The sequence below is a fragment of the Crinia signifera genome, chromosome 2 (genome assembly GCF_055691185.1).
Source record: "Crinia signifera chromosome 2, ASM5569118v1, whole genome shotgun sequence".
NCBI lineage: Eukaryota > Metazoa > Chordata > Amphibia > Anura > Myobatrachidae > Crinia > Crinia signifera.
In genome coordinates, this window is record NC_139218.1 from 132,661,196 (window position 1) to 132,684,954 (window position 23,759).

The 23,759-nt window shown below is 41.2% G+C and overlaps 1 protein-coding gene across 1 annotated transcript in view; it reads left to right on the forward strand.

Moving 5' to 3' along the window:
• Nucleotides 1–23,759, forward strand: part of PLXNA2 (plexin A2) — a 308,762-nt gene that overhangs the window by 233,419 nt on the left and 51,584 nt on the right. Inside the window, exons 12-15 of the mRNA XM_083172831.1 lie at nt 2,377–2,567; nt 9,904–10,055; nt 13,162–13,279; nt 17,708–17,844. Coding sequence (XP_083028957.1) covers nt 2,377–2,567; nt 9,904–10,055; nt 13,162–13,279; nt 17,708–17,844 — 598 coding nt within the window. The remainder of the gene's footprint in view (nt 1–2,376; nt 2,568–9,903; nt 10,056–13,161; nt 13,280–17,707; nt 17,845–23,759) is intronic.

The following is a 23,759-nucleotide window of genomic DNA, read 5'->3' on the forward strand; positions in this document are numbered from 1 at the left end:
AGACTTGCGCTCCTGTGGGTCATTAACAATGCCCTCCATCATCCTGCATGTACAGGCTACAATGTGGACTAAATGAATGTGAATGCCTCATTGTTTTACACATTGTGGAGCAAAGGTGGATTGAATGTGCTTGTTCCAATATGGCTTACGCAGAAATAAATGCTAACATTTGCCTTTAATCAGACTGTTCCATTCTTAGCTGCTGGGCAGCCTCTTTCCACTGGTTCCTAGCTGTCATCATTAGTGTACAGTTACAAAAGCCCCATCCTACAGTAGGTATAGAAAGTGCATATGAAACATGCTACATGGCTAGCTCACAATTCAGTCTACACACCCTTTCTGAACTCAGTCTGTGTAAGTTCAACCTGTTATAAACCGGTTGCGTACCGGTAGTTGCCAGCAGAGATGCCACTGAATTATATACACAGTGGCGTATCTATAATGTGTGCATGGAATGCGGTGTACATGAGTCCCTGAATCCAGAGGGGCCCACGGAGCACAGTGCACTTGTTTACCTCAATATCCTTATCTTTCTGGAGTCCCGTTTTAGCCGTGCTTCAAAATCACTTGGAAAATGTTGTGGTGGCGGTTCCCAGATCTTTGCATATGCGCAGTAGGGAAATCACCTGCGCACGAAAATCTGTCACAGTGATTTCTCATTGCAAGGAACAGCTCATATAAGTATAAGCTGTAATAAACGCCAGTATGCATCCAATAAGATGTATTACATAATGTACGTGATACGTCCTGCCCTCTGAGTTAGAAATTAATATTTGGCCCTTACTTTCAAATGTAAGGATATTAAATTGTACCTGATGCCCCTTATTAATGTTTGCAGAAACTGGTCCTCTGCCTTTGTATTGACACCATACTCCACAGGGACTTCCAATTTGCTTAGATTTCATAGTAGGGGGTGCATTATCCCATAGGTTATATTATTGATTTCAAACAAACTATGTTTTTTGAAGCACGTAATAAATAATTCAAAAGGTGGACAGCAAGGACAGAAGCTCAGGTCACAAACAGGATGACACAATCTTACACTCGAAAAAACAGGCTACAGTAAGTGGTAGTTTAGGCAGGATCCTACTGCTGCTGCTGCTATTGCTACTATGATGTTGCAATGTGTCTATAGACAGCAAGCAATGTGATTCTACAATGGACATGTCATTTCCATTTACTGTTATTTTAGCTGGACAAATGCATATTGAAGACTTTGTTTACAGATTTTATGTAATAAAATTGTCATAGTGTTTTGCAAATGTTGTGATATATTTACAAAGCAACAGCTTTTGCAATCCAAGGCTTTTTTGCTTGTTTGGAGCTAAAATTTGAATGTGGCACTAACATCTAGTGTAAATCATGCAGGACTTTGTAGATATAGCCCATAGCTTTATACCCGCCTAACATTGGCAGGTATTCAATGCGGCCGGCAAGGGGGTTAAACCCCTGTGCCGGCCGCTTGACCTATTCAACGTTCTGGGGAAATCCTCGCAGTCACAGGACGGCGAGAATTCCCCAAAACAGCGAGACCCGCGTCTAATGCAGAAAACTCGCTGTATTTAGCCACGAGTCTCGCTGCTTCTGGAGCCACATACGCCAATTCCCCCTCGCTCAAAAAATGGAGCGAGGGGAAATTGGCGTATGAGGGGGGGTGCATTGAATACTGACAGGGTGAGTGGTGACAGTGAGCAGGAAGCTCTGCTCGCTGTCACCGCTCGCCCACAGCAATGAATACCTGCCATTGTCTTGAAGGTAATAAACCCTTTGCGTGCCAACATCTCTGTGCAAGAAGGTCAAAATATCCATTGAAAATGCCAGCGTCGCTCACATTTGTTATATAAATTCACATCAAAATTTTGATGTAAAAAATAAAAAAGATTATACAGTATTTCCTATATAAGGTACACATTAAAGGTCATTATGATGAATGAAAATGCTTGTTTGCCAATTTTCATACCAATTTTGACAAATTCACTTGGACAAAATGCGGCACCCTTCCAAAAAAGGGGTGCACAAATTTCTAGTTACATCTTTGCTACTGCCATGATTGCGAGATGTTTAGTATCATACGGCATTAGATTGCGAGATCCGTAGTATCTTACAGCATCATTGCTTGGGAATTCCAAGAAGTCCTTCTTGTTTTCCCATAATAAAGAAACAATGAAAGGCTATTTAGCTTTTCAAATACATAATAAATAAGTAATTGGTATAATTATTAAATATAATGAGCATATACTGAGATTAAAAAGCTAACATTGCAGTTAAGAGCTGATTGGTTGATCCTTTATCTATGTCAACTGTATCCCTCTCCAAGGCTTAGCACACTGGGAAAATGTTGTTGTACCTAATGTTTTCTGTTTCATTTTCCTCTAGTTCACCTGTACAAGTGCGCTGCTCAGAGAGAAAGCTGCGGTCTGTGCCTGAAAGCCGATCAGAAGTTTGAGTGTGGTTGGTGCAGTGGGGAAGGACATTGTACTTTGCACCATCACTGTGCCTCCTCCCATAACCAGTGGCTGGACTGGTCCAGCAGGAATGTCAAGTGCACCAACCCACGTATTAATGAGGTATGGCGACCTCATGGTGTCCACGCTAGAGTATGTGTAATGGGCAGAGGAAACATATAGAAAGTGTGGGCTTTGTACACAGTTGTGAGTCACACGGTGGAACCTTGACCTTATAATCATCTCTATTTCCTTAATCTTTCCCATCTGTCTCATTTCATGATTATCTTCCTAAATACCTCTCTTCCTGTCCTGTGCTCCTGCCTCTCTAGCTACTAGCTGTTTAACGTCAGTCTCACACACAGTATATCCACAGGCTCACAGCCGTTAATTAAATAAAAGTGTGAGTGAAGCGCATGCAGGGAATCGATACTCTCAGGAAGAACATTTTCTTTCCATGCCAGGGAGGGCTAGGGACACTTAGGTCAAGATGAGGGGGGCAGACGATCTCCTGAAATGTCAATCAATAACCTTTCACATTTAAATAAACCTAAGGCTCTTGGGTCCTCTTATGTGACTTTCAATGTATACCGTTTTCTCAGTAACATATATGTATAGCTGATACTATTAAGAAACACGGTACTCTTTACTTAGTACGGCGCCCGTCGCGGGCATCGCGGGTACATTTATGTATGGCCGCGACGCGACCGACGCGATGCCCGCGATTTCCCATTGAAATCAATGTAAAACATGAAAATCGTGTCGGTCGCGTCGCGGCCGGCCATAAACGTACCCGCGATGCCCGCGACGCGATGCTCCCGATTTCCCATAGGAAGCAATGTTAAAAGCCGCGATGGACCCGATTTTAGTGTTAAATGCCTCAATCCACCCGATTTGGCCATAGGAATCAATGTTAAATGGGCCACAGAGCCCATTAACCCTTAAATGTCCCCCCAAATTTTTAACGCCACCCCACGATCCACGCCAACCCGAAGCGTGGCGAGCGCAGCGAGCCCGCGAGGGGCGGCGGTACGCGTCCTCCGACCTTTTCATGCCCTACTATCCACGTCGGCGTGGTGTGAGAATAGAATAGTGTGGCGAGCGCAGCGAGCCACCGAGCCCGAAGCGTGGCGAGCGCAGCGAGCCCCGCGAGGGGACGCGGATACCTTCACAGTTATACGCGTCCCCTCGCGGGCTTCACAGGTGTCCGTGGCGACCCGGACACCTGTGAAGCCCGCGAGGGGACGCGTCTACCTGTGAAGGTATCCGCGTCCCCTCGCGGGGCTCGCTGCGCTCGCCACGCTTCGGGCTCGGTGGCTCGCTGCGCTCGCCACACTATTCTATTCTCACACCACGCCGACGTGGATAGTAGGGCATGAAAAGGTCGGAGGACGCGTACCGCCGCCCCTCGCGGGCTCGCTGCGCTCGCCACGCTTCGGGTTGGCGTGGATCGTGGGGTGGCGTCAAAAATTGGGGGGGACATTTAAGGGTTAATTGGGCCTAATTCAGGGTTAATATGGCCAAATCGGGTCAATTGAGCCATTTAACAGTGAAATCGCGGTCAATCAGCTTTTTTAACATTGTTCCCTATGGGAAAATCGCGGTGATCGCGGGCATCGCGACCATCCAATTTTACCCGCGATGCCCGCGATGACCGCGATCACCGCGATTTTTACCCGCGATGACCACGATTTTGATCGTTGGCGCCCTTCTAGGTAAAGAGTACCAGAAACACTTCTGTTTCTGACTCATATGTTTGTTAAAACAACAATTAAGCGATAATATAACATGTTAAGGGAAATGTAATAGGGTTTATAAATATATATACTTATAGGATTCATTTTTTTATTATGGAAACCAACCAATATACTGTAACAACTGTAAAACTTGTATTTTTGCAAACTTGAATCTTATTGGTTCCCCCCCCCCCCCCATTGTGGTGTTAGAAATTTATTTTGTTCTTAACACCTCATCTGTCACCACTATGAAGTAAGCATGGAAGTCACTCGCCTGATTCAGAGGAAGGAATAGATCGATAAAGGTTGCAAACAAAAGCAATTTGCTCCTGGAACAAACCATATTGTCACTGCATGTATTTAATTTATTTTTTTGCATGCAGAGACAATACAGACTGCTTTTGCATGTAGTGAACAACTACAAGGCATCTATATTTTGACACTGAACACAATACTTAATCTTCAAATCTGGACTATTAAAATCTGCCCACAAGTTCAAATTGCTCCTTTTTTATCAACTCCTCTTTTTGAAGATGGGTTCACAACATTTTTGTGACTGTACTTGACCAAAATGAACTACAGTATCAGTCAATATTTGCTCATCTGCACTCAGGGGGTGGGGTGTGTGTGTGTTTGTGAGGGGGGCTGATGTTATCAAGCCCCACCCTCATTACAGAAAATGCCTTGATTCTCAGGTCTATGAGAAGGGGCAGAGCTAAAATAATGCAATTTGCATAATTTTGGTCCCTCCTTAAAGAGCCAGCAGAGAAGGGGGATGCTGTGGAATGCGGGAGGCTTGCCCACCTTTCTGGAGGCCGGGAGGGCCACAGGGATTTTTGGGTAGGCAATTATGTATCAGTCATGATATTTTTTTATTAATTTGGTGCAAATAGTTCTTGTGTAGAGTGCTAAAAAAATAGACTATATATTTTTTTTTTGGGGAGTCCAATGGAGTCATTTTATTCCTGGCTGTTTTTGTCTTCACTATCTTGATGCCATTTCTCATGTGCATAACACCTATTCTGCTAATATCCTTCCTGTGAAAAAATAATAGCGTTCCATTTTCTTTAAGCCTTTTTAATTCTAATGATGTCTGGTATTAACTTTAATTCCACTTTATCTCTTTTACTGATGATGGCATCGTTATATATATAAAGTGGAACAGTGGGGAGTACAGCGTGAATAGAACTTGGAATTCATTCAGTGACAAAGGAGTTTATGGACCAAAATGTGTCATTTATCTTAAGTGCTTGATTAATTGCTCTAGAGAAAGTAAACCGTGCAGTTAGTGAGTAGAAATATTCTAGTGCAAATCATGTTGTTCAAAGACTGGGCTGGCTGCATCATGGAATAGTTGAGCAGCCTTGGTGCAAAAGGTGAGAGGCTTTCTTTTGCTCATTCACTAAGGTGTCATTTGCTCAACCTTGCTGCCCCCCTTAACACTCTTCTCCTATACATGAGTTTCTCTGCTGGCGCATAGCTTAAGTTCACATGTTGCATAGAGTATAGTTCTAGAGGAAGCCAATAGAGAGCATGAGGGCTATGGCAAGAATTGCAATCCTTTGTCTAGGTCAGGCTCCCATGGTTGCAAAGTCCCTGTGTGTCTGTGAGCGGTGCTAATAACGACAGAATATCCTGTTGGAGCCTTTATTCTGTGTCACATCCAATGCCAAAGGTCAGCCAGACGCTGGCTAGGGAAATACAGACCCTCAGACAGGCATCGGGGAGCAGATGTGCCCATTGAGAAATCGATTTTCAGGGGAGAGGAAGAGAAGGAGGGGTTGGTCTAACTTGAATGCTCCAGCCTACGGGATGCCCAGACAACTGTGGTGCCTAGTGGAGCATAACGGATGGTTTTAAATCTGCATCCCTCTCCGCCCAGTGTTTCCAGCCGAATCTTAACTTTTATCGAGTTGGTGTGGTCGTCCAGGAAACATAAGTGTCAGAGCTGCTTTTGGGATGGACGCAATTAATCACACTTAGCTGTGATATCACTAAAGATCATCCATTGTGCTCCTGCTCATTCTGACTGCCCCTATTGTTACTTATAACCTATTCACTGCTGAAGCACCTGCAAGTCTCCTCTTTTCTGCTTTATTTTTCTGTAAGTAAATCTCCCTCCTTGACACATCTTGCAATTTATCACACTAAGCAACAGACTTGTACATCTCACCTGAAATGGGAATGAAAGCAGGGATTCACACATACATTCTCACAAACTGTTTGTGTAGTGCATCATATAATACAAAACAGTATATATATATATATATATATATATATATATATGTATATACGCAAAGATGATGAGTGTGAGGAACCATACACACACACATATTTATACACAGCTATACATGCAATGTACATGGTTCTATTACCATAACATGCCCTGCACACAGTCGCTGAAGGCTGTTCTGTCAGAATGAATAATCGGGTCCCTCTCTCTTGTAACAATTAGGCTGTAAATGTGCTCACTGCTAGGCGGAAAGTCTCTGGCTCTTGCAGAGAGAGACTCCATCACAGAGAGCTTATGGCTCCTTCTCTAATTTCTGCTGCGCAAAACCGTGGGTGACCCCTTGTGAACCACTTGCATATAAATCATCTGTTTGCACCAAGTGTTTCTGAGATTTTGTCAGCTATAGGCGCTAAGATTGATTTGATGACAATCGTGTGCTGAGGCGGATTTGTGAGTGCAACAGTGTGTGCATATTTATGTGTAAATAAATGTGTTTTGTACTTACCGTATATACTCGAGTATAAGTCGACCCGAATATAAGCCGAGGCACCTAATTTTACAACAAAAAAACTGGGAAAACTTATTGACTCAAGTGGGACCCTCACTCGAGTATAAGCCTACTTTTTTTAGAACATTTTTTATGCTGAAAAAGCCCCCCTCGGCTTTTTCAGCATAAAAAATGTTCTAAAAAAAGTAGGCTTATACTCGAGTATATATGGTATGTACAGTAGAATATGTTAGTCCACCCATTCAAATACACTTTACACAACAACTTTAAGCTCCAAATACATGTTTGTAGTAATAGTGGCAATCAGGGACTTGTATTGTTTAACATTTTTATTTCAAGGTGCACAATGGTGACACCATTGAGGAGTGCCGCAGGGCCGTCTTAACAGCAGTGTGGGCCCCTGGGCAAAGCAATGCACTGGGGCCCTTACCCATTCTCCCCTCCTAGGTGCTATCAGCAGCAGCTTTAATGTCCCACGGGTGGCAGGGGCTGCTCTATCTTCCATTCAACATGTGGGACCTGGAGCAGTAACTTCTGCTAATTACTCTTTACTGCACAGGTGGTGGGAGGGTGAACACTATTGTGTGGAAGGGGGCACTGAGCTGAATGAAGGGTCTCTTGTAAATTACTTCCAAGGAGGTAGGGGGTGTTTTATACGCAGGTGAGGGTTGGATAATGGAGTGGGCTTAATATTTGTCATTTTCCGGTGGAAGGGCAGCTTGTTTGACTGCAGATATCGTCATTATCTGGAAATAGATTTCTTAGCGTCAATAGTATAAAAACCTAGTCCCAAGTTCCAGGAGGTGCTGGGGACTTGGGGATCAGAGATCAGGAGCCAGAGCAATCCATTGACAAAAATATAAAACTGTACACCAGACGTTTGGAGCTGGAGCAGGGACCGGCTGCTGGAAGGCTGATATCTCTGGTTCTGGGCATGATAGAGACAAGCCGCTAGTGTCGACAGAAAAGGGAGAGTCCCAGCTTTTCGAATATACTCAGAAAAACTCTAAGTCAGAGAGAACCTGAGAAATATGACTGAGAATTACAATTAACAGGTCGGATGTGGACTGCTGCTTTGAAGTTGGATATCTCCAGTTCCCCAGGGCCGTTTTTCAAAATTCTGGTATCCCTGGATAAAGGGGATCCTCAGCTATCAGCATGGGGCCCTTATACACCTGGGGCCCATGGGAAAGTGCCTATTAAGCCCATATGAAAAGACGGCCCTGGAGTTCCACTTATCAAGTACTTGTGTACGTATACACATATACAGTATAAACATATATCTAAGAGGTGAGGCAGCGGACGGGAGTGCCGGACACACACACATAGAGTATATAAATATATTACTCATGGACGGGAGTGCCGAACACACATAGAGTATATAAATATATTACTCATGGAAAACGCACACTTTCTAGCATGAGGTGTAGTGTACCATTCAATCGCCTCACTGACCAGTACAAAAACCATCCGTGACAGATAGGACTAGCACTTCCATATTTAAATCAATAAACACAGTTTTAATTATTTCCAAAAGCTCATAGCTACAGATCAGCAATACTTAACAATAGATAGGCAGAAGCTGAAAACAGCAACAGGATTATTAATTCCAGAAATGCCCAGATGGGCCTTTTTAGTATTTCAGCCATTTTGGTGTTTCGGTACTAACACTGGATTGGTATGTTGCTGTTTTCAGCTGATGCCTATGTATTGTTAAGTATTGCTGACATGTAACTATGAGCTTTTGGATATGATTAAAATGGTCTTTATTGATTTACAGTATATATGGGAGTGTTAGTCCTATCTGTCACGGATGGATTTAGTACCGGTCAGTGATGAGATAAATATATATATATATATATATATATATATATATATATGCATTTATGCATGTGGAATTATGTGTTTATATAAATAGGCATGGTTATCCAAGTTTCAGCGTGTGTGGTTGTGTGTATACTTTAGTGGTGTATGTGGTTTTTATCCTGCATCTCTCCAGCTGTAATTAATAAAACTCATTCTGTCCCAGCCGGGGGCTGAGCTGTGACACAGTTACTTCCAAACTGCTCAATTAGCGTCCAAAGGAATGTAGGTCACAGAGAAACCCCGGTCTTTTCTGCTCCTACAAAAATCAACCACTTGCCTGGAGCTTTATGCATTATATATAGTATGTGAGAGTGGACTGTGTTATTGTTGCCATGCTATCCTTGCCTATAATGCATTGCGTGGGCTGCTGTTAGTTTATGCTTGGGCAGGTACTAGATGCGCCTAAGCAATGTATTTGACAACTGTTATACATGGGACGGTTTTAAGTAGCAACAAATACAGTATATGTGAAATTGACTGTATAGTCTGATTCAGCCAGTCCTTTCTACATTGTGTAGCCAACAGAAAGCAGAGGTTGTTATCTGGTGAATATTCCTCTCAGTCACTGGGGCCATGTGTACAAGTTGCTGCAGGGCAATGGCTCTCTAGATCCAAGATGAGCTGTCACATAGAGTAATATGCCCTCCCGCAGCCTCTACCTCTCATGTTTACCTCATCATGCTTTGTGGATACAACTGTGAGTCCCACTGCAGTCGATAGGACTAGAGGTGTCCTTGCGCTAGTGATTGAAGCACTCTTCTAATAATTGTGATAGATTGGCAGTGAGAAAAGGGCTCAGTCTTTCCAATCTTGTGTTTTTCACTCATGTTGTCTACAGTCCATTGAAATGTGTTCATGCCTTGAATAAAATAAGCCTACTAGTTACTGTTGGTAGCCAAATGAGACCTGTTAGTGGCGCTTACACTCTAATTGCCTGTACTGTCTCAATTCAATTACTGTATTACTTGGATTAAGCAGTAAAAGCATTTAGTAATGTAATACATACATATGTAAATAACAATGCACGTGATAAATAAGACTTGATGTACCTTAGGGTAAAGAAACTGCAAGGGATGTGACTATCAGAATATTTATCTACTTTTTGCTTCTTTCTAGATTGTCACTGTATCTGGACCCCCTGAAGGAGGGACCCGAGTCACTATACTGGGAGTGAACCTAGGCCTGGACTTCTCTGAGATTGCCCACAGTGTAGTTGTGGCTGGAGTGCAGTGCACACCTGTGGAGGAAGAATACATCATTGCAGAACAGTGAGACTCCCTCTTATACCAAGTCTTATTTTACTCCTGCTTAGTACACTCTATAAATAGGTGCTTATAAAGCTTAACTTTTTATTGGACTGGATGATCAGGACAGTTTATAAAGAAATAACAAACTACACATTGAAATCAGAACATCTAAGGCCATATTTAGAGTCATATTTGTTTAAATGTTATCATTAACCTTAAAGTCTACTGAGTCATCCCTTTGAGGAGATCCCTAAAGAAGTATATATACTCAGGATCCCCAAAGTTTGAATGTTCCACTCAGTTCAGACATTTTCTGTAGATATTGGTTCTGTTTTTTTGGGGGGACTTGGTCCTTCGCGCCTACTCTGGCTGCCTACAGATTATCACTGAGGGTGACCGTTAGTGATTTTCTGTAGATAGCCTATCCTATTTTTTTTCTGCAAATGATGTGTATACTGTTACTGTATTAAGCAGTAAAAGGAGTGGATAAGTGGAGCAGTTGCCCGTAGCATCCAATCAGCTTTGAGGAAGCATCTTCCTAGTACATTCTTTAAAGTAATAGGTAGATACAATTTTTTTGCTATAGGTAATTCCTCCACTGGTACACTTCCACGCTCGTTTCATTGCTTGATACATTAACTCCGTAGTCTGCACTCAATCTTACCTGAGAATTGGATGGCTCTGGCAATCAGATAGAACCAGGTACTGTAAACTGAAGATTGAGAGATTTGTTTATTGTACTAATAAAAAGCCAGTGATAAATGGGAAAACAGAGCGGAAAGCCGAGACTGTAAAGCCTCTTAGTGGTACTGTGGGTACCATGGCTATGTCTGCCATGGTGGGTCTACTCAACTACTTTTAAGCTACTGTAAGTCTCGATGTGCATGATTTAAATATATTTGATATGCAGATTTGTAGACATGGGGTACCGGAAAATGGAAATAGCACTATATGGTCAACCTTAGATTTATTTTGCCTAGGTTAGGAGTTCCCAATCTCTTTTGAATAACGGCACCCTAGTGCATCGTCATTCATTAATGGCCCCCAAAAGGGTCAGTTAAGTTGCATTTGCTTCTGTTTATACACATATGTTATGATTGGCAGCCACCAGCACTGGTTTTGTCCATAAATAATTAACCATACATAATTCGCATTGGTCCTGGATCACCAACCCATGGCACCCCTGCAAGTGTCCCGAGGCACCCCAGGGAGCCACAGCACACAGTTTGGGAACCACTGACCTAGGTAATGTTTCTCTTACTGTACACAGCAGTTTAAATGGAATTTATTTAGCATCTGCTGACAGATACTTTATTAGACGAGACCATGTATCTTATTCAGTAGATAGCATTGTGAGAGACTGCATGCTGAACATAGATGGAAGTGGGGGACGTCCAAAAACAGAATAATAACAACTAGAAGCCCACAATTAAAACAGAAATCACGTGTATAACAGCTCTGTTGTATACTGTAACAATCAGCTATTCTTTTCAACGCATTGATTAAAGAAACCTGAGAACATCTTTCAAAAATTAGTTATTATGACATGGCATTAGTCTATTCCTGCTACAGATTTTTTTAGCATGATACATTCAGAAAACATTAAAGCATTTCATCCCTGCACCTGTCTCTCTACACAGTGTGAAAAGTCTGTCCCCCCGCATGGCACTCACACATAGAAAGGCACAGCCGGGACGGGCATACAGGTGCAGGCGTCAGGATGATGGAATACACCCCCCCCTCTTTTGTGTTAGTACACAATTGGGGATCACACAGCATATTTTCTCATCTGTCATGGGTGGCAGAGCCTGACTCAGTCCATCTGGGTTCCGAAGCACCTCCAAATCCAGGCACAGAGACTGTTTCCCTTAGAGACCGAAGCTCTAAGTTTGCAGCTCTTTCAGTAAGGCTTTCCAGATGCACTGCAGTGTGAAATGACAGAAGGGTTAAGGTTTTGTTATTTTTATTGGTGCGAATCAAGGAGTGTCCATCTGGCAAGCTGAGCTTAATGCAGATCTCTTGAGGGTTCTAATAGGGAAAAAGACAATCAGCTGGAGGGAAGCGGAGAAGGGTGAAGGGGAACATTGTGCGACATGCGTTAGGTAGAACACAGTGAAACAGGGCAAAACTATAAGGAACTTCATAAAGAAAGAGAGTCGCTGGCAAAGTCATGTGGGCGTAAGGAAGAAAGAAAGGCAAAGGACTAAACAGTGAAAAGTATAATTGCTACAGTATTCAGTGAATAAGCACAGATTAGAAAGCTGTAGGCGGTCTGATAGGGGATAATGGAAAGTGGTTCTAGGAATTAGTAGAAACAATAGTGTTTAGTGACAAAAGACACAGTGATTGAGCAGGCTGTGCAGCCAGAAATATTCTATATTTATGGTTTCTGATTAAAATGTTGATAAAGCAAGATATAGGGGTATATTCAATGCTTTTTGCAAGCTGTGGCAGCGAGCAGTACTTACTGCCACAGCTCGCACGGTCAATATTCAACTGACCCCTCTGCACATGCCACTTCCCCCTCGCTGGGTTTTTACAGCGATGTGCAAATGGCGTGAGCGACTGCCAAAACAGTGAAACTTGCGGCTAAATGCGAACCTTGTTGTTTGGGAGAATCCTCGCCCTCATCTGACAACAAGGGTTCCCCCAGAGCATTGAATACGGTGAGCAGCCGGCGCGGGGGTTAAATGGGCAAAGGTCCCTCGTTTTCGTTGATCCCCGCCATTTAACCCCCCCATTGGCCGCATTGAAGACTGACCATAGTACTAACACATAGGTGGTGGAGAGCACAGCGGACCACAGAGCTAGCAGTTTGTTGTGGCAAGACTGAGGGAAATAAGTGAGGGCATAATGAAAGTCAGAGGAAATGCATTTATTACTACTTGCGCCATGGGACAGTATGTAACAGACGGTAGTATGGTGCAAGATGAGCCAGAGTGAGAGCATGCCATATGGTTTCAGCTGGCCACAATGGCTCTTAAATGTATTTTGCGGACTCCCAACGTCTCCATCTTTTGTTAACTTTTGGTATATAAATACAATGGTCACTGTGATGTCACTTCAAGAGGATATAGAGCTAATGAAGTAGTATCAGTATATATTGACTCTCTTTGCATTGTTTCAGAATTGTGTGTGAAATGGGTCCGGCGTCTGCCACATCAAGCTCCGGCCCAGTGCTCCTCTGCATTGGCGAGTGTAAACCAGAGTTCATGGCTCGGTCCCTGCAGCAGTACAGCTTTGTGGTAAGTAACCCGTCCCACAGTGTTTTGGCATATTTATAGGGCTCAATTCAATTAGGCAGGACTACGACTAAGTGCATGTTATTGAGCACTGAGAGGAGCGAAAGATTCATTCCTGGATCTGGGGCCTACAGAGTAATATATTCATAGCAACAGCATCTCTGATTTTGATATAGCTCATATTCATGTCTCCAGCACTAATTGTGAGAACTGTCCAGAGACATCTTAAAGATCCAGCAATGGTTTCTTCACCGGATTGGTCAATTTTATGTTGTTCCCAGTGGCCCATTCCTGTTGCCTGTAATTTACTTTGTTAGCACAAACCTAATAGCAATGATGGAGGCAGCAGCTCTCTTCTCTAATCTACCACACTCTGTCTTCCCTAGCAGCAAATTATAGGTTTGCTCAAGATCATGATAAAATGACACATTCCTTCTGAAAAATCAATGCTAAGCTTTCTGCAGCTCTACTGCACAAGGCTCCCCTTAATCATGCAACAAGCCATAACTGTCGCTCTGTGCTTTATGATGTCATTTAACAAAAGTGTCCCGGGAAGGACAGATAGGCAAAACGAGGAACCTAAAACTAGTTAATTCTAATAATGACGACAGATAAGGGAACCACTTCATATAAATGTGTCTTTCTTTCCCTTGCTAATTAATAAAGTTTTATTGCCAAATAACCTGGAACACTCTCAGGGCACTACGCTTCTCTCACTCACTGACCTTGTCACTCAGCAACAGCTTACACTTCTACACTGCAGGTGTCCAGCCTTGTCACATTCATGTAGTCCCACGAAATAAGAAATTGCTAAAGAAATATCCAGCTGCTAAACACCCTTGCAAAAAAAAAAAAAAATACATTTTTTAGTTACATTTTTTAAACTGCAATATATGCTTGCTCTCTCTCTCTCTCTATCTCTCTATCTCTCCTCCCCCCTCTCTGCTTCTCCTCTGTGTTGTGTATGATCACAAATTTAACTGATCTATTATTAATAATTTTATCATCCTTTATTTGTATGGCGCCACAAGGGATCCACAGCGCCCACTGGAATAAGTTTCAGCATGGCAGAAAACTGCAGTAATTGGTGCCATACACGGTACAATTTCCGCTTTGTGATGAGATGCGCGCTCCCGCAGGCATCCCATCACACAGCACAAAAAGTATGTGCTGCACGTAATTTTTGAACTAGATTGCATCGCATCTAGTTCAAAACGCACGGTGCTTTAACCCATCATATGTGTTTTGAACTAAATGCGATGCAATCTAGATCAAAACGCACGGTGCCTATCGCACCGTATATGGGCACCTTTCGGGAAGGAAAATATTTTGTATTTTGTAAATACTGTAGATACCTGCTGCCTACTTTGCAATCTGATCCTGCATCCGAGGACTACAGATAAAATATTGGGTGCAAAGAAATAACAGTGATCTGTATCATGTATATATTTACTATGCTGACTAATACAGCTACCCCTACAATGGAAAACTGGATTTTCACTCTACTAATAAAATACAATAATAATAATAATAATAAATGGGAGTGCTCATACAGTACTGCATGTTTGAATGCAGTAAAACTATTTATTCATGAATCATCCTTATTAAAACATATTCAGAAAATAAAACAACCTCAGGTAGAAAGGTGGACAAAATATCAATAGGGCATGACCTAAAATAATTCAATATTGCACAAATCCGGCTACAAATAATTCCAATGTAATATAAATGGAATCGCAGAGTTGAGGTTCGGCAGGTCATTAAAACATGTTTTGGCATCAAACCGGTTGGTAACCAGTTCATTCACAGCTATAAACTGCGTGATTTAAATATAATAATGCGTGGCAGCTTGCTGGTCCAAATGCAAATATAGTGATGTTCCAATGCTGTCAAATTACTGTAATGAATTATGGTCCTGACAGTCTTTACCTCTATCAGAGGATATCGGGTGGTTCTTACCAATCGCTGTGTACTTTTTCTTTTGCTGCATACAAGTGGCTGCTGGTGCAGAGACCCAAGGCAGAGAGAACACTGCTCCTCATTTGTGGCACTTGTAGCTGCTCATGCTGCCTCAATGAGCCAGGGGATGCTGCCAGATACATGGTCCACTACTTTTCGAGGCCATGTATACACAAACTGGAAGCACGATTTATTATTATTATTATTATTATTATTATTATGCCTCTGAGGACACATCTTTGGATCATCAGAATGTTGTGTAAATATCAGACATCTGAACAACTCTCATGTTGCTCAGGATGGCCATGCACTTCATGCTTCTTAGGACAGTGAAGCTACAGCTAAAGCTGTGTACACACGGAGCAATATGATCGCTGGCAATCATATTGCTCCGTGTCCCGTTTTCATCAGTGACCAGAGATGGTTGCTGATGAAAATGTCACACTGCCGGGAGAAGAGGCAGGGGAAGTCGCTGGCCGGAGGAGCATGCTCCTCCGACCATTAGGGGGCTGAAAACAATTTATTGCCGGTGCTCACTCCAATCGCTGGCAATATGGTCGCTCAGCGATTTATGTTCTGCATCTGCACAGGGCAGATCCTTCACATAAACATTAAGTCCTCGCGTAGGTGCTGTACATTGGTTTAGTAGCAGTGAATTCTCTTAGTAGGGTTTCAAAATACTACCTTCCTATTAGCTCCCTACACAAATCTTCAACCTCTGGCAAACATTTGCGACACCCAATGCAGCTATATATGAGTATGAGTATTGGTAATGATGAGCTAATCCGATATGTGTTCACATTGGTGTTAAAGCGTTCTTATGGCCTTAGATTGAGATTTAGGGATTAGGTAACAGTTAGCAGTGCTGTCTTGTGGTGCTGAGGACACTCTTCACTTCCAACCTGTGGTAGGTTCAACCTGTGTTAGTTTCATCCCACAGTGATCTGTAATTCTAAACATTAACCTCCGATGGGACAGGGACTGAATGATTCAGTGGTCCCTGGAAAACACTGTGTAAATAATAATGGTAAAAGCACTTTGCGTTTAGTGTTGCTTAAAAGTGAGTTATGGTACTTGGAGCATATCTTGATTGCGGTTTTTACTTTTTAAAAATAGCAAGCCTGATACACTTTTAGGGCTGCATTGGACGGCCCTCTAACCTTCAAAGGGGCCACACCTGATCTTATTCTCATCAACAAGTTAATTTAATATATATAAGCAAAGAGACACCTAACTATAATATAGCAACAGACCATTCAAACTTGTTTTACAAGCTATAATCATGGCAAAGCAGGAGGCCACTGTGAGTTGTAAGTAAAGCCTTGGCCCTGGGCCTTCTGTATCTCCTCATCACCCCTACAATAATCATAGGAACAAAATTATGTATTTTGGTTCAAATACCTTCATAGAAGTCCTTACTTACTGCAGATACAGTATAATGTGACCTTGACTGCTGCGCTCTCATCTTGCCCTCTTAACCCCACAATATCATTGTAAAGTGATTCTATTGAATGTGCCTTAAAAGAATAAAAATACATTTTATCTCAATAAGTCAGCTGGCACATTGTGTATTGCAAAGTAATGCCTGGATAAAGGTCAATTGCTAGAGGTGGTAAGGTCGTGGAATTAAGGTTGCTCAGCTGCATCCTCTATTCCCAGTACATACAGTAGCTGATAAAATTGATCTTTGGCCGTGGTCCAGCTGTAAGAGTATCCCAATGCAACATATCTGCTACATGTAAGCCGCACTCAGAGACATCCTACTCTCCCAGGAAAATGTGTATCTGCCAGCCAGATAATAGATTCAACTGCTGCCTATCTGGACCCGCAAGTCACAATCCCACTCATTATTTCTGATTTATGGGATTCTGGACCCAGTAACAACCTTCCTGAGACCTAAGTGTATATCTCTATCTCTCCTTACCACCGAACACCACAACATACCCCTATATTTCCTCATTTACTTTTGCCGTCTTTGCTTTGCATCAGAGACATAATCATTTTTTCCAACTATTGTCTGCTCGCTGCAGGTCTCTGCTGTGGGCTAGCAGACAGCGTCTTCGCATAAAGTAATTAGCAAGATATGAAACAATCTACTGGTCAGTGTGCGTCTAGCAATGCATTCATATCAGCCTGTTATTTATCTCTGCCCTTGGATTACACCTATTAAGTTGTCTGTGAATCTGTTACCTAATCAAATTCCATTTATTTATTGGCTGTATTTACTTACTTTGTTCGATTCTGGCCACAACTTTCTTATACAGTAGATTTTCTGCCAGAGCCGCAAACAGCATTAAAGCATTTCCATGTCATCAAATGCAATCAAATGGATGGTACTTTCAGAAGCTCTTGGCTCCATTCAGTAGATTTGGGAGCGCTGTGCATGACAGCTTAGCGCAGTAAGAATTTCTTGTATGTGTCAGTATTAAGTGCACTTCACTCTCTCAATTACCTAATTTGTTTCATTCCCAGAATCCAACTGTATCCTATCTTTCTCCCAGCCGTGGCCCTGAATCTGGGGGGACCATGATAACTATCACTGGCCACAACCTTGGAGCTGGAAGCACTGTCTCAATTCTGCTTGGAAACCAGACTTGTGAATTTTATGGGTGAGTACAAATGAATCATATAGCGGTATTTATCACAATCTGGAGAGAGATAGAATGGAGAAAGATAATGTACTAACTGATCATCTTGTGATTATTTGTATGAAAAATGACAGGAGCTGTTTGGCTAGTGCAATGTGGGTTGCTTCATTGGAATCTGTTAGAAGGGTGGATATTTCAAATGTTCTCCATTTTTTTGGAATATCAATACAGATTGCAAGTATGGCTAATTTTTATAGCATACTGTATCTACAGTATGCCTTGTTGTCAAAATATCTCTAGTTCTGGTAAATTTTTACATTTGTAATTGTATTATCATATGGCTCTGTATTAGAAAGGCAATCCAATATTTGATTTAAAGTAAGTTAAAAGTTGTAAGTGCTTTAGTTTTGACTATATTTATTAGTACAGTACTACATCTTTACAACACTACTCTCGCTAACCAACAGGTACTAGATCCGCTTTTTGTAGTGCAAATTGCCTAGGAAGAGCTGGGTGACGAGCAGCATAGTGTAATGGGTAGCTGGGTACACACTGGGTGACAAGCAGCCAGGTTGAACAAATTATGTTGCAAACAATCATATTTGAAGGAACTTTCCCCAGTGAAAAAGTAGCATTTATTCAACAGAGAGAACAACATGTATTAATGGTCATACTTTAATAACTTATGCAAATGAAGTCTGATAACACTATCACTATAACGCTACAACTCACACAGCAAAACTAGTTGTTTTTGTTTGTGTTGTCCTCCATTTTGCTGCCCTCTTCTGGTTTGCATGTTGCCTTTCACCTCAGATATCACTTATTCCAGCAGTGTTCTATTTCCATGTAACCCTTTCTGTGGTATATATTCTTACAATACGACCATCTACGTCAGATGTTTGTGTGATCATCATGTTATATACTGTATGATGTGTTTGATGTAACCTGGCTAGGATATAGTTAATCTATTCCTTTGCCCCTGGACTGCCTGCACACTAATATCTCTCATCCATATACTAATTATACCGGGGAAGCAACGTGTCGGAGGAAAGAATAGCATTTGATACGTGTGGCCCGGCATGCTGTGCTCATTGGGCCCTACTCCCTTGTCCTATTTTGAGAACACTGTGTAGCTGGGGAGCCTGATTAGATGAAGCATTTTATAACAAGATTGGGGCTAATTACAGCTTCCCATTCTTCAGCCTGCGCACCAAGTTGTGGGTAGATTCTGCATGACGGCATAATAATAGCACGGGAAGCTAATTAACTGATCACAGGGAAGGGGCAAGATCCTGCCAGCTGTAATGTATCCTTTTTGGATTGGACTGGCAGGAGGAAGAGTTGCCTGATGGACTTCTGTATTTATAACCTGGAAGACAAGAGGAATAAAAAATGAACCTGTAGAGAACAATACCCTATGTGTCACACAAACAATGAACTGAAATGGCGCATATTAGGAATAGAAGAAGAAGGTTATAATAAGATGCAGGAAATAATTAAGTCTAAGAAAGGAAAATATGTTTTGTTCAAGATTTGAGTATTATTTGAAATATCTGTATGCTAATGATGATGCCACAGTTGAGACATGTATTAGTGCCGCAGAATACGGCCTTCTAAAGACAACATTTACTTGTATTGGCACCAAGCTTCTAATTGTATATTATAATGCAGTACACTGCACCTCTTACTGTATATTATAATGCAGTACACTGCACCTCTTACTGTATATTATAATACAGTACACTGCACCTCTTACTGTATATTATAATGCAATACACTGCACTTCTTACTCTATATTATAATACAGTACACTGCACCTCTTACTGTATATTATAATGCAGTACACTGCACCTCTTACTCTATAATATAATGCAGTACACTGCACCTCTTACTGTATATTATAATGCAGTACACTGCACCTCTTACTGTATATTATAATGCAATACACTGCACCTCTTACTGTATATTATAATGCAGTACACTGCACCTCTTACTGTATATTATAATGCAGTACACTGCACCTCTTACTGTATATTATAATACAGTACACTGCACCTCTTACTGTATATTATAATGCAGTACACTGCACCTCTTACTGTATATTATAATGCAATACACTGCACCTCTTACTGTATATTATAATGCAATACACTGCACCTCTTACTGTATATTATAATGCAATACACTGCACCTCTTACTGTATATTATAATGCAATACACTGCACCTCTTACTGTATATTATAATGCAATACACTGCACCTCTTACTGTATATTATAATACAGTACACTGCACCTCTTACTGTATATTATAATGCAATACAATGCACCTCTTACTGTATATTATAATGCAATACACTGCACCTCTTACTGTATATTATAATGCAATACACTGCACCTCTTACTGTATATTATAATGCAATACACTGCACCTCTTACTGTATATTATAATGCAGTACACTGCACCACTTACTGTATATTATAATGCAGTACACTGCACCTCTTACTGTATATTATAATGCAGTACACTGCACCTCTTACTGTATATTATAATGCACTACACTGCACCTCTTACTGTATATTATAATGCAGTACACTGCACCTCTTACTGTATATTATAATGCAATGCACTGCACCTCTTACTGTATATTATAATGCAGTACACTGCACCTCTTACTGTATATTATAATGCAGTACACTGCACCTCTTACTGTATATTATAATGCAGTACACTGCACCTCTTACTGTATATTATAATACAGTACACTGCACCTCTTACTGTATATTATAATGCAGTACACTGCACCTCTTACTGTATATTATAATGCAGTACACTGCACCTCTTACTATATATATTATAATACAGTACACTGCACCTCTTACTGTATATTATAATGCAGTACACTGCACCACTTACTGTATATTATAATGCAGTACACTGCACCTCTTACTGTATATTATAATGCAGTACACTGCACCTCTTACTGTATATTATAATGCAGTACACTGCACCTCTTACTGTATATTATAATGCAATACACTGCACCTCTTCCTGTATATTATAATGCAGTACACTGCACCTCTTCCTGTATATTATAATACAGTACACTGCACCTCTTGCTGTATATTATAATACAGTACACTGCACCTCTTACTGTATATTATAATACAGTACACTGCACCTCTTACTGTATATTATAATGCAGTTCACTGCACCTCTTACTGTATATTATAATGCAGTACACTGCACCTCTTACTGTATATTATAATGCAGTACACTGCACCTCTTACTGTATATTATAATACAGTACACTGCACCTCTTACTGTATATTATAATGCAGTACACTGCACCTCTTACTGTATATTATAATGCAGTACACTGCACCTCTTACTATATATATTATAATACAGTACACTGCACCTCTTACTGTATATTATAATGCAGTACACTGCACCACTTACTGTATATTATAATGCAGTACACTGCACCTCTTACTGTATATTATAATGCAGTACACTGCACCTCTTACTGTATATTATAATGCAGTACACTGCACCTCTTACTGTATATTATAATGCAATACACTGCACCTCTTCCTGTATATTATAATGCAGTACACTGCACCTCTTCCTGTATATTATAATACAGTACACTGCACCTCTTGCTGTATATTATAATACAGTACACTGCACCTCTTCCTGTATATTATAATACAGTACACTGCACCTCTTGCTGTATATTATAATACAGTACACTGCACCTCTTACTGTATATTATAATACAGTACACTGCACCTCTTACTGTATATTATAATGCAGTTCACTGCACCTCTTACTGTATATTATAATGCAGTACACTGCACCTCTTACTGTATATTATAATGCAGTACACTGCACCTCTTACTGTATATTATAATGCAGTACACTGCACCTCTTACTGTATATTATAATACAGTACACTGCACCTCTTACTGTATATTATAAGACATTTGACCAAGAAAGTGTCCATGTCATATTTATATCTATATTTTATAGTGTGTGTATTGTCTACAAGTGGCACAAATCACATAAAAAAGCAAATAAAAGAAGCATATTATAGAAAGAAGCAACAGTGTATTTAACAATACACGACCCATAAGAAGATAGAAGATTGGTATATGTAAGAAAGGAACAGAAAGAAGGTTGGAGGGTAACGAGTAAAACACAGCTATAGACTGTGATATACAATCTATAAGAATGGAAAGGGAGATTACCACAGTATTTGCTGATGCTCATTTCATAAAATACAGCCTGTTGGTTTAGTATCCAAACTGTGGGGAGATTTATCAAAGCTGGAAGAGAGATAAAGGGGATGATTCTCTAAGGCTCGGTAAGCAGCAAAATTGGCGCTGACATCCTGTGACATCAACCGCCCGCCACTGGTAGGCATCTGTCCGCCTGCGCTCCCATTGGAATGCCCATCGTTTACATGGGTACGCCCATAAAATGCTGGGCGTTCCCATGAGCGAGCCCCGTATCCGCTCTCATCTGCCCACGGCCCTCCCTCACACCAACGAAATGCCCAGCGAGTGTGTAGCTGAAGCCATTCGTTGCCAGGGTCTTCACATGTGCGAAATATGCACTTGCGCATACGCAGAACCACCACCGTCGGAATGAGGCAGAATTTGAGCCTTTCCAATGGATTTTTAATCACCCCCAAACAGTGGGGCAGATGTATTAAGCCTGACAAAGAGACAAAGGGCCAGATGCACTAAGCTTATTAAGTGATAAAATGGAGAGTGATAACCAGCCAGCTATTCAGCTCCTACCTGCCATGTCACAGACTATGTTTGAAAAATGTCAGGCAGGATCTGATTGGTTGGTTGTTTATCACTCTCCATTTTATCACTTTTGAAGCTTAGTGCATCTCTCCAAAAGTGGAGATAAAGTGAAACTCCCAACTGTCATTTTCAAACACACTGGCTGGTGCTTTATCTCCAGTTTATCTCTTCTCCAGGCTTAATACATCTTCCCCAATGTTTGAAGAATGTTTCTGAATTCCCTCACTATCCCTACAGCTGCTTCATGGCAAATGAGCCTTTGTGTAATCAGGCTTGCATTTCACCTCAACCATACGGAGTATCCATGTAATTACAGTACTGTGGTGTCGTCAGGAAATGTCTTGGCATTTGTGTCCATCAAACTTGGTGTTCTACAGTATCAGAAACACCCACATTAAAGTATTTCTCTAAGGTCATGTAGCTGTGCGGTCTCGCAGTCAACAGTGGCAAAGCTTGAGAAGATCTCCCATGACCTTCCCGTGCTAAATCTGGAGCTGTCAGCTGATATGAATTAGCAAGAAGTGTCAGCCCATTCCGATTAGCTTCATTGTTTTTTATTTAATCATTTCTTTAAAAGGGCTAATAGAATTGTTCACATGGCACCATTTTGCTTGGACTGTGTATGAGCGCAATCTTGTATAAAGACTAACAATCAAGACACAGAGCAGATCTTATTATGCAAAAGGGAATGCAGAAGCCTTTTATATTAAAGCATTAAAATATAACATAGAAAGAACGCAGCATCTCCTGAAGATAGTACAATGATGCAGAGGCTATTATTGTTCATCCACATGCATATGAGTTCCTGGATGCTAATGTAGTATGCGCACTTTATAAGCCCATTAGAAAGATCTATTACTTTATTATTGTGTCATGTTCCTTTTATTGTAGGATACTGTTGAGTAGTTTAATTATTTCCTGAGAATGGTATTTATTGTAAAATAAATGCATTTGGGGAACACTGTATCTGTTTTATCGGATAACGTCTGCCTTTCATGAAAGAACAATAGTTACCTGATCACATTTAAAGTACACGATTCCATTGCACATTTCCCTCCATTTGTATTATAAGGTCACAACCATAGTTTTTGGCGCTTACAGCAGTCAGAGCCCGTTTT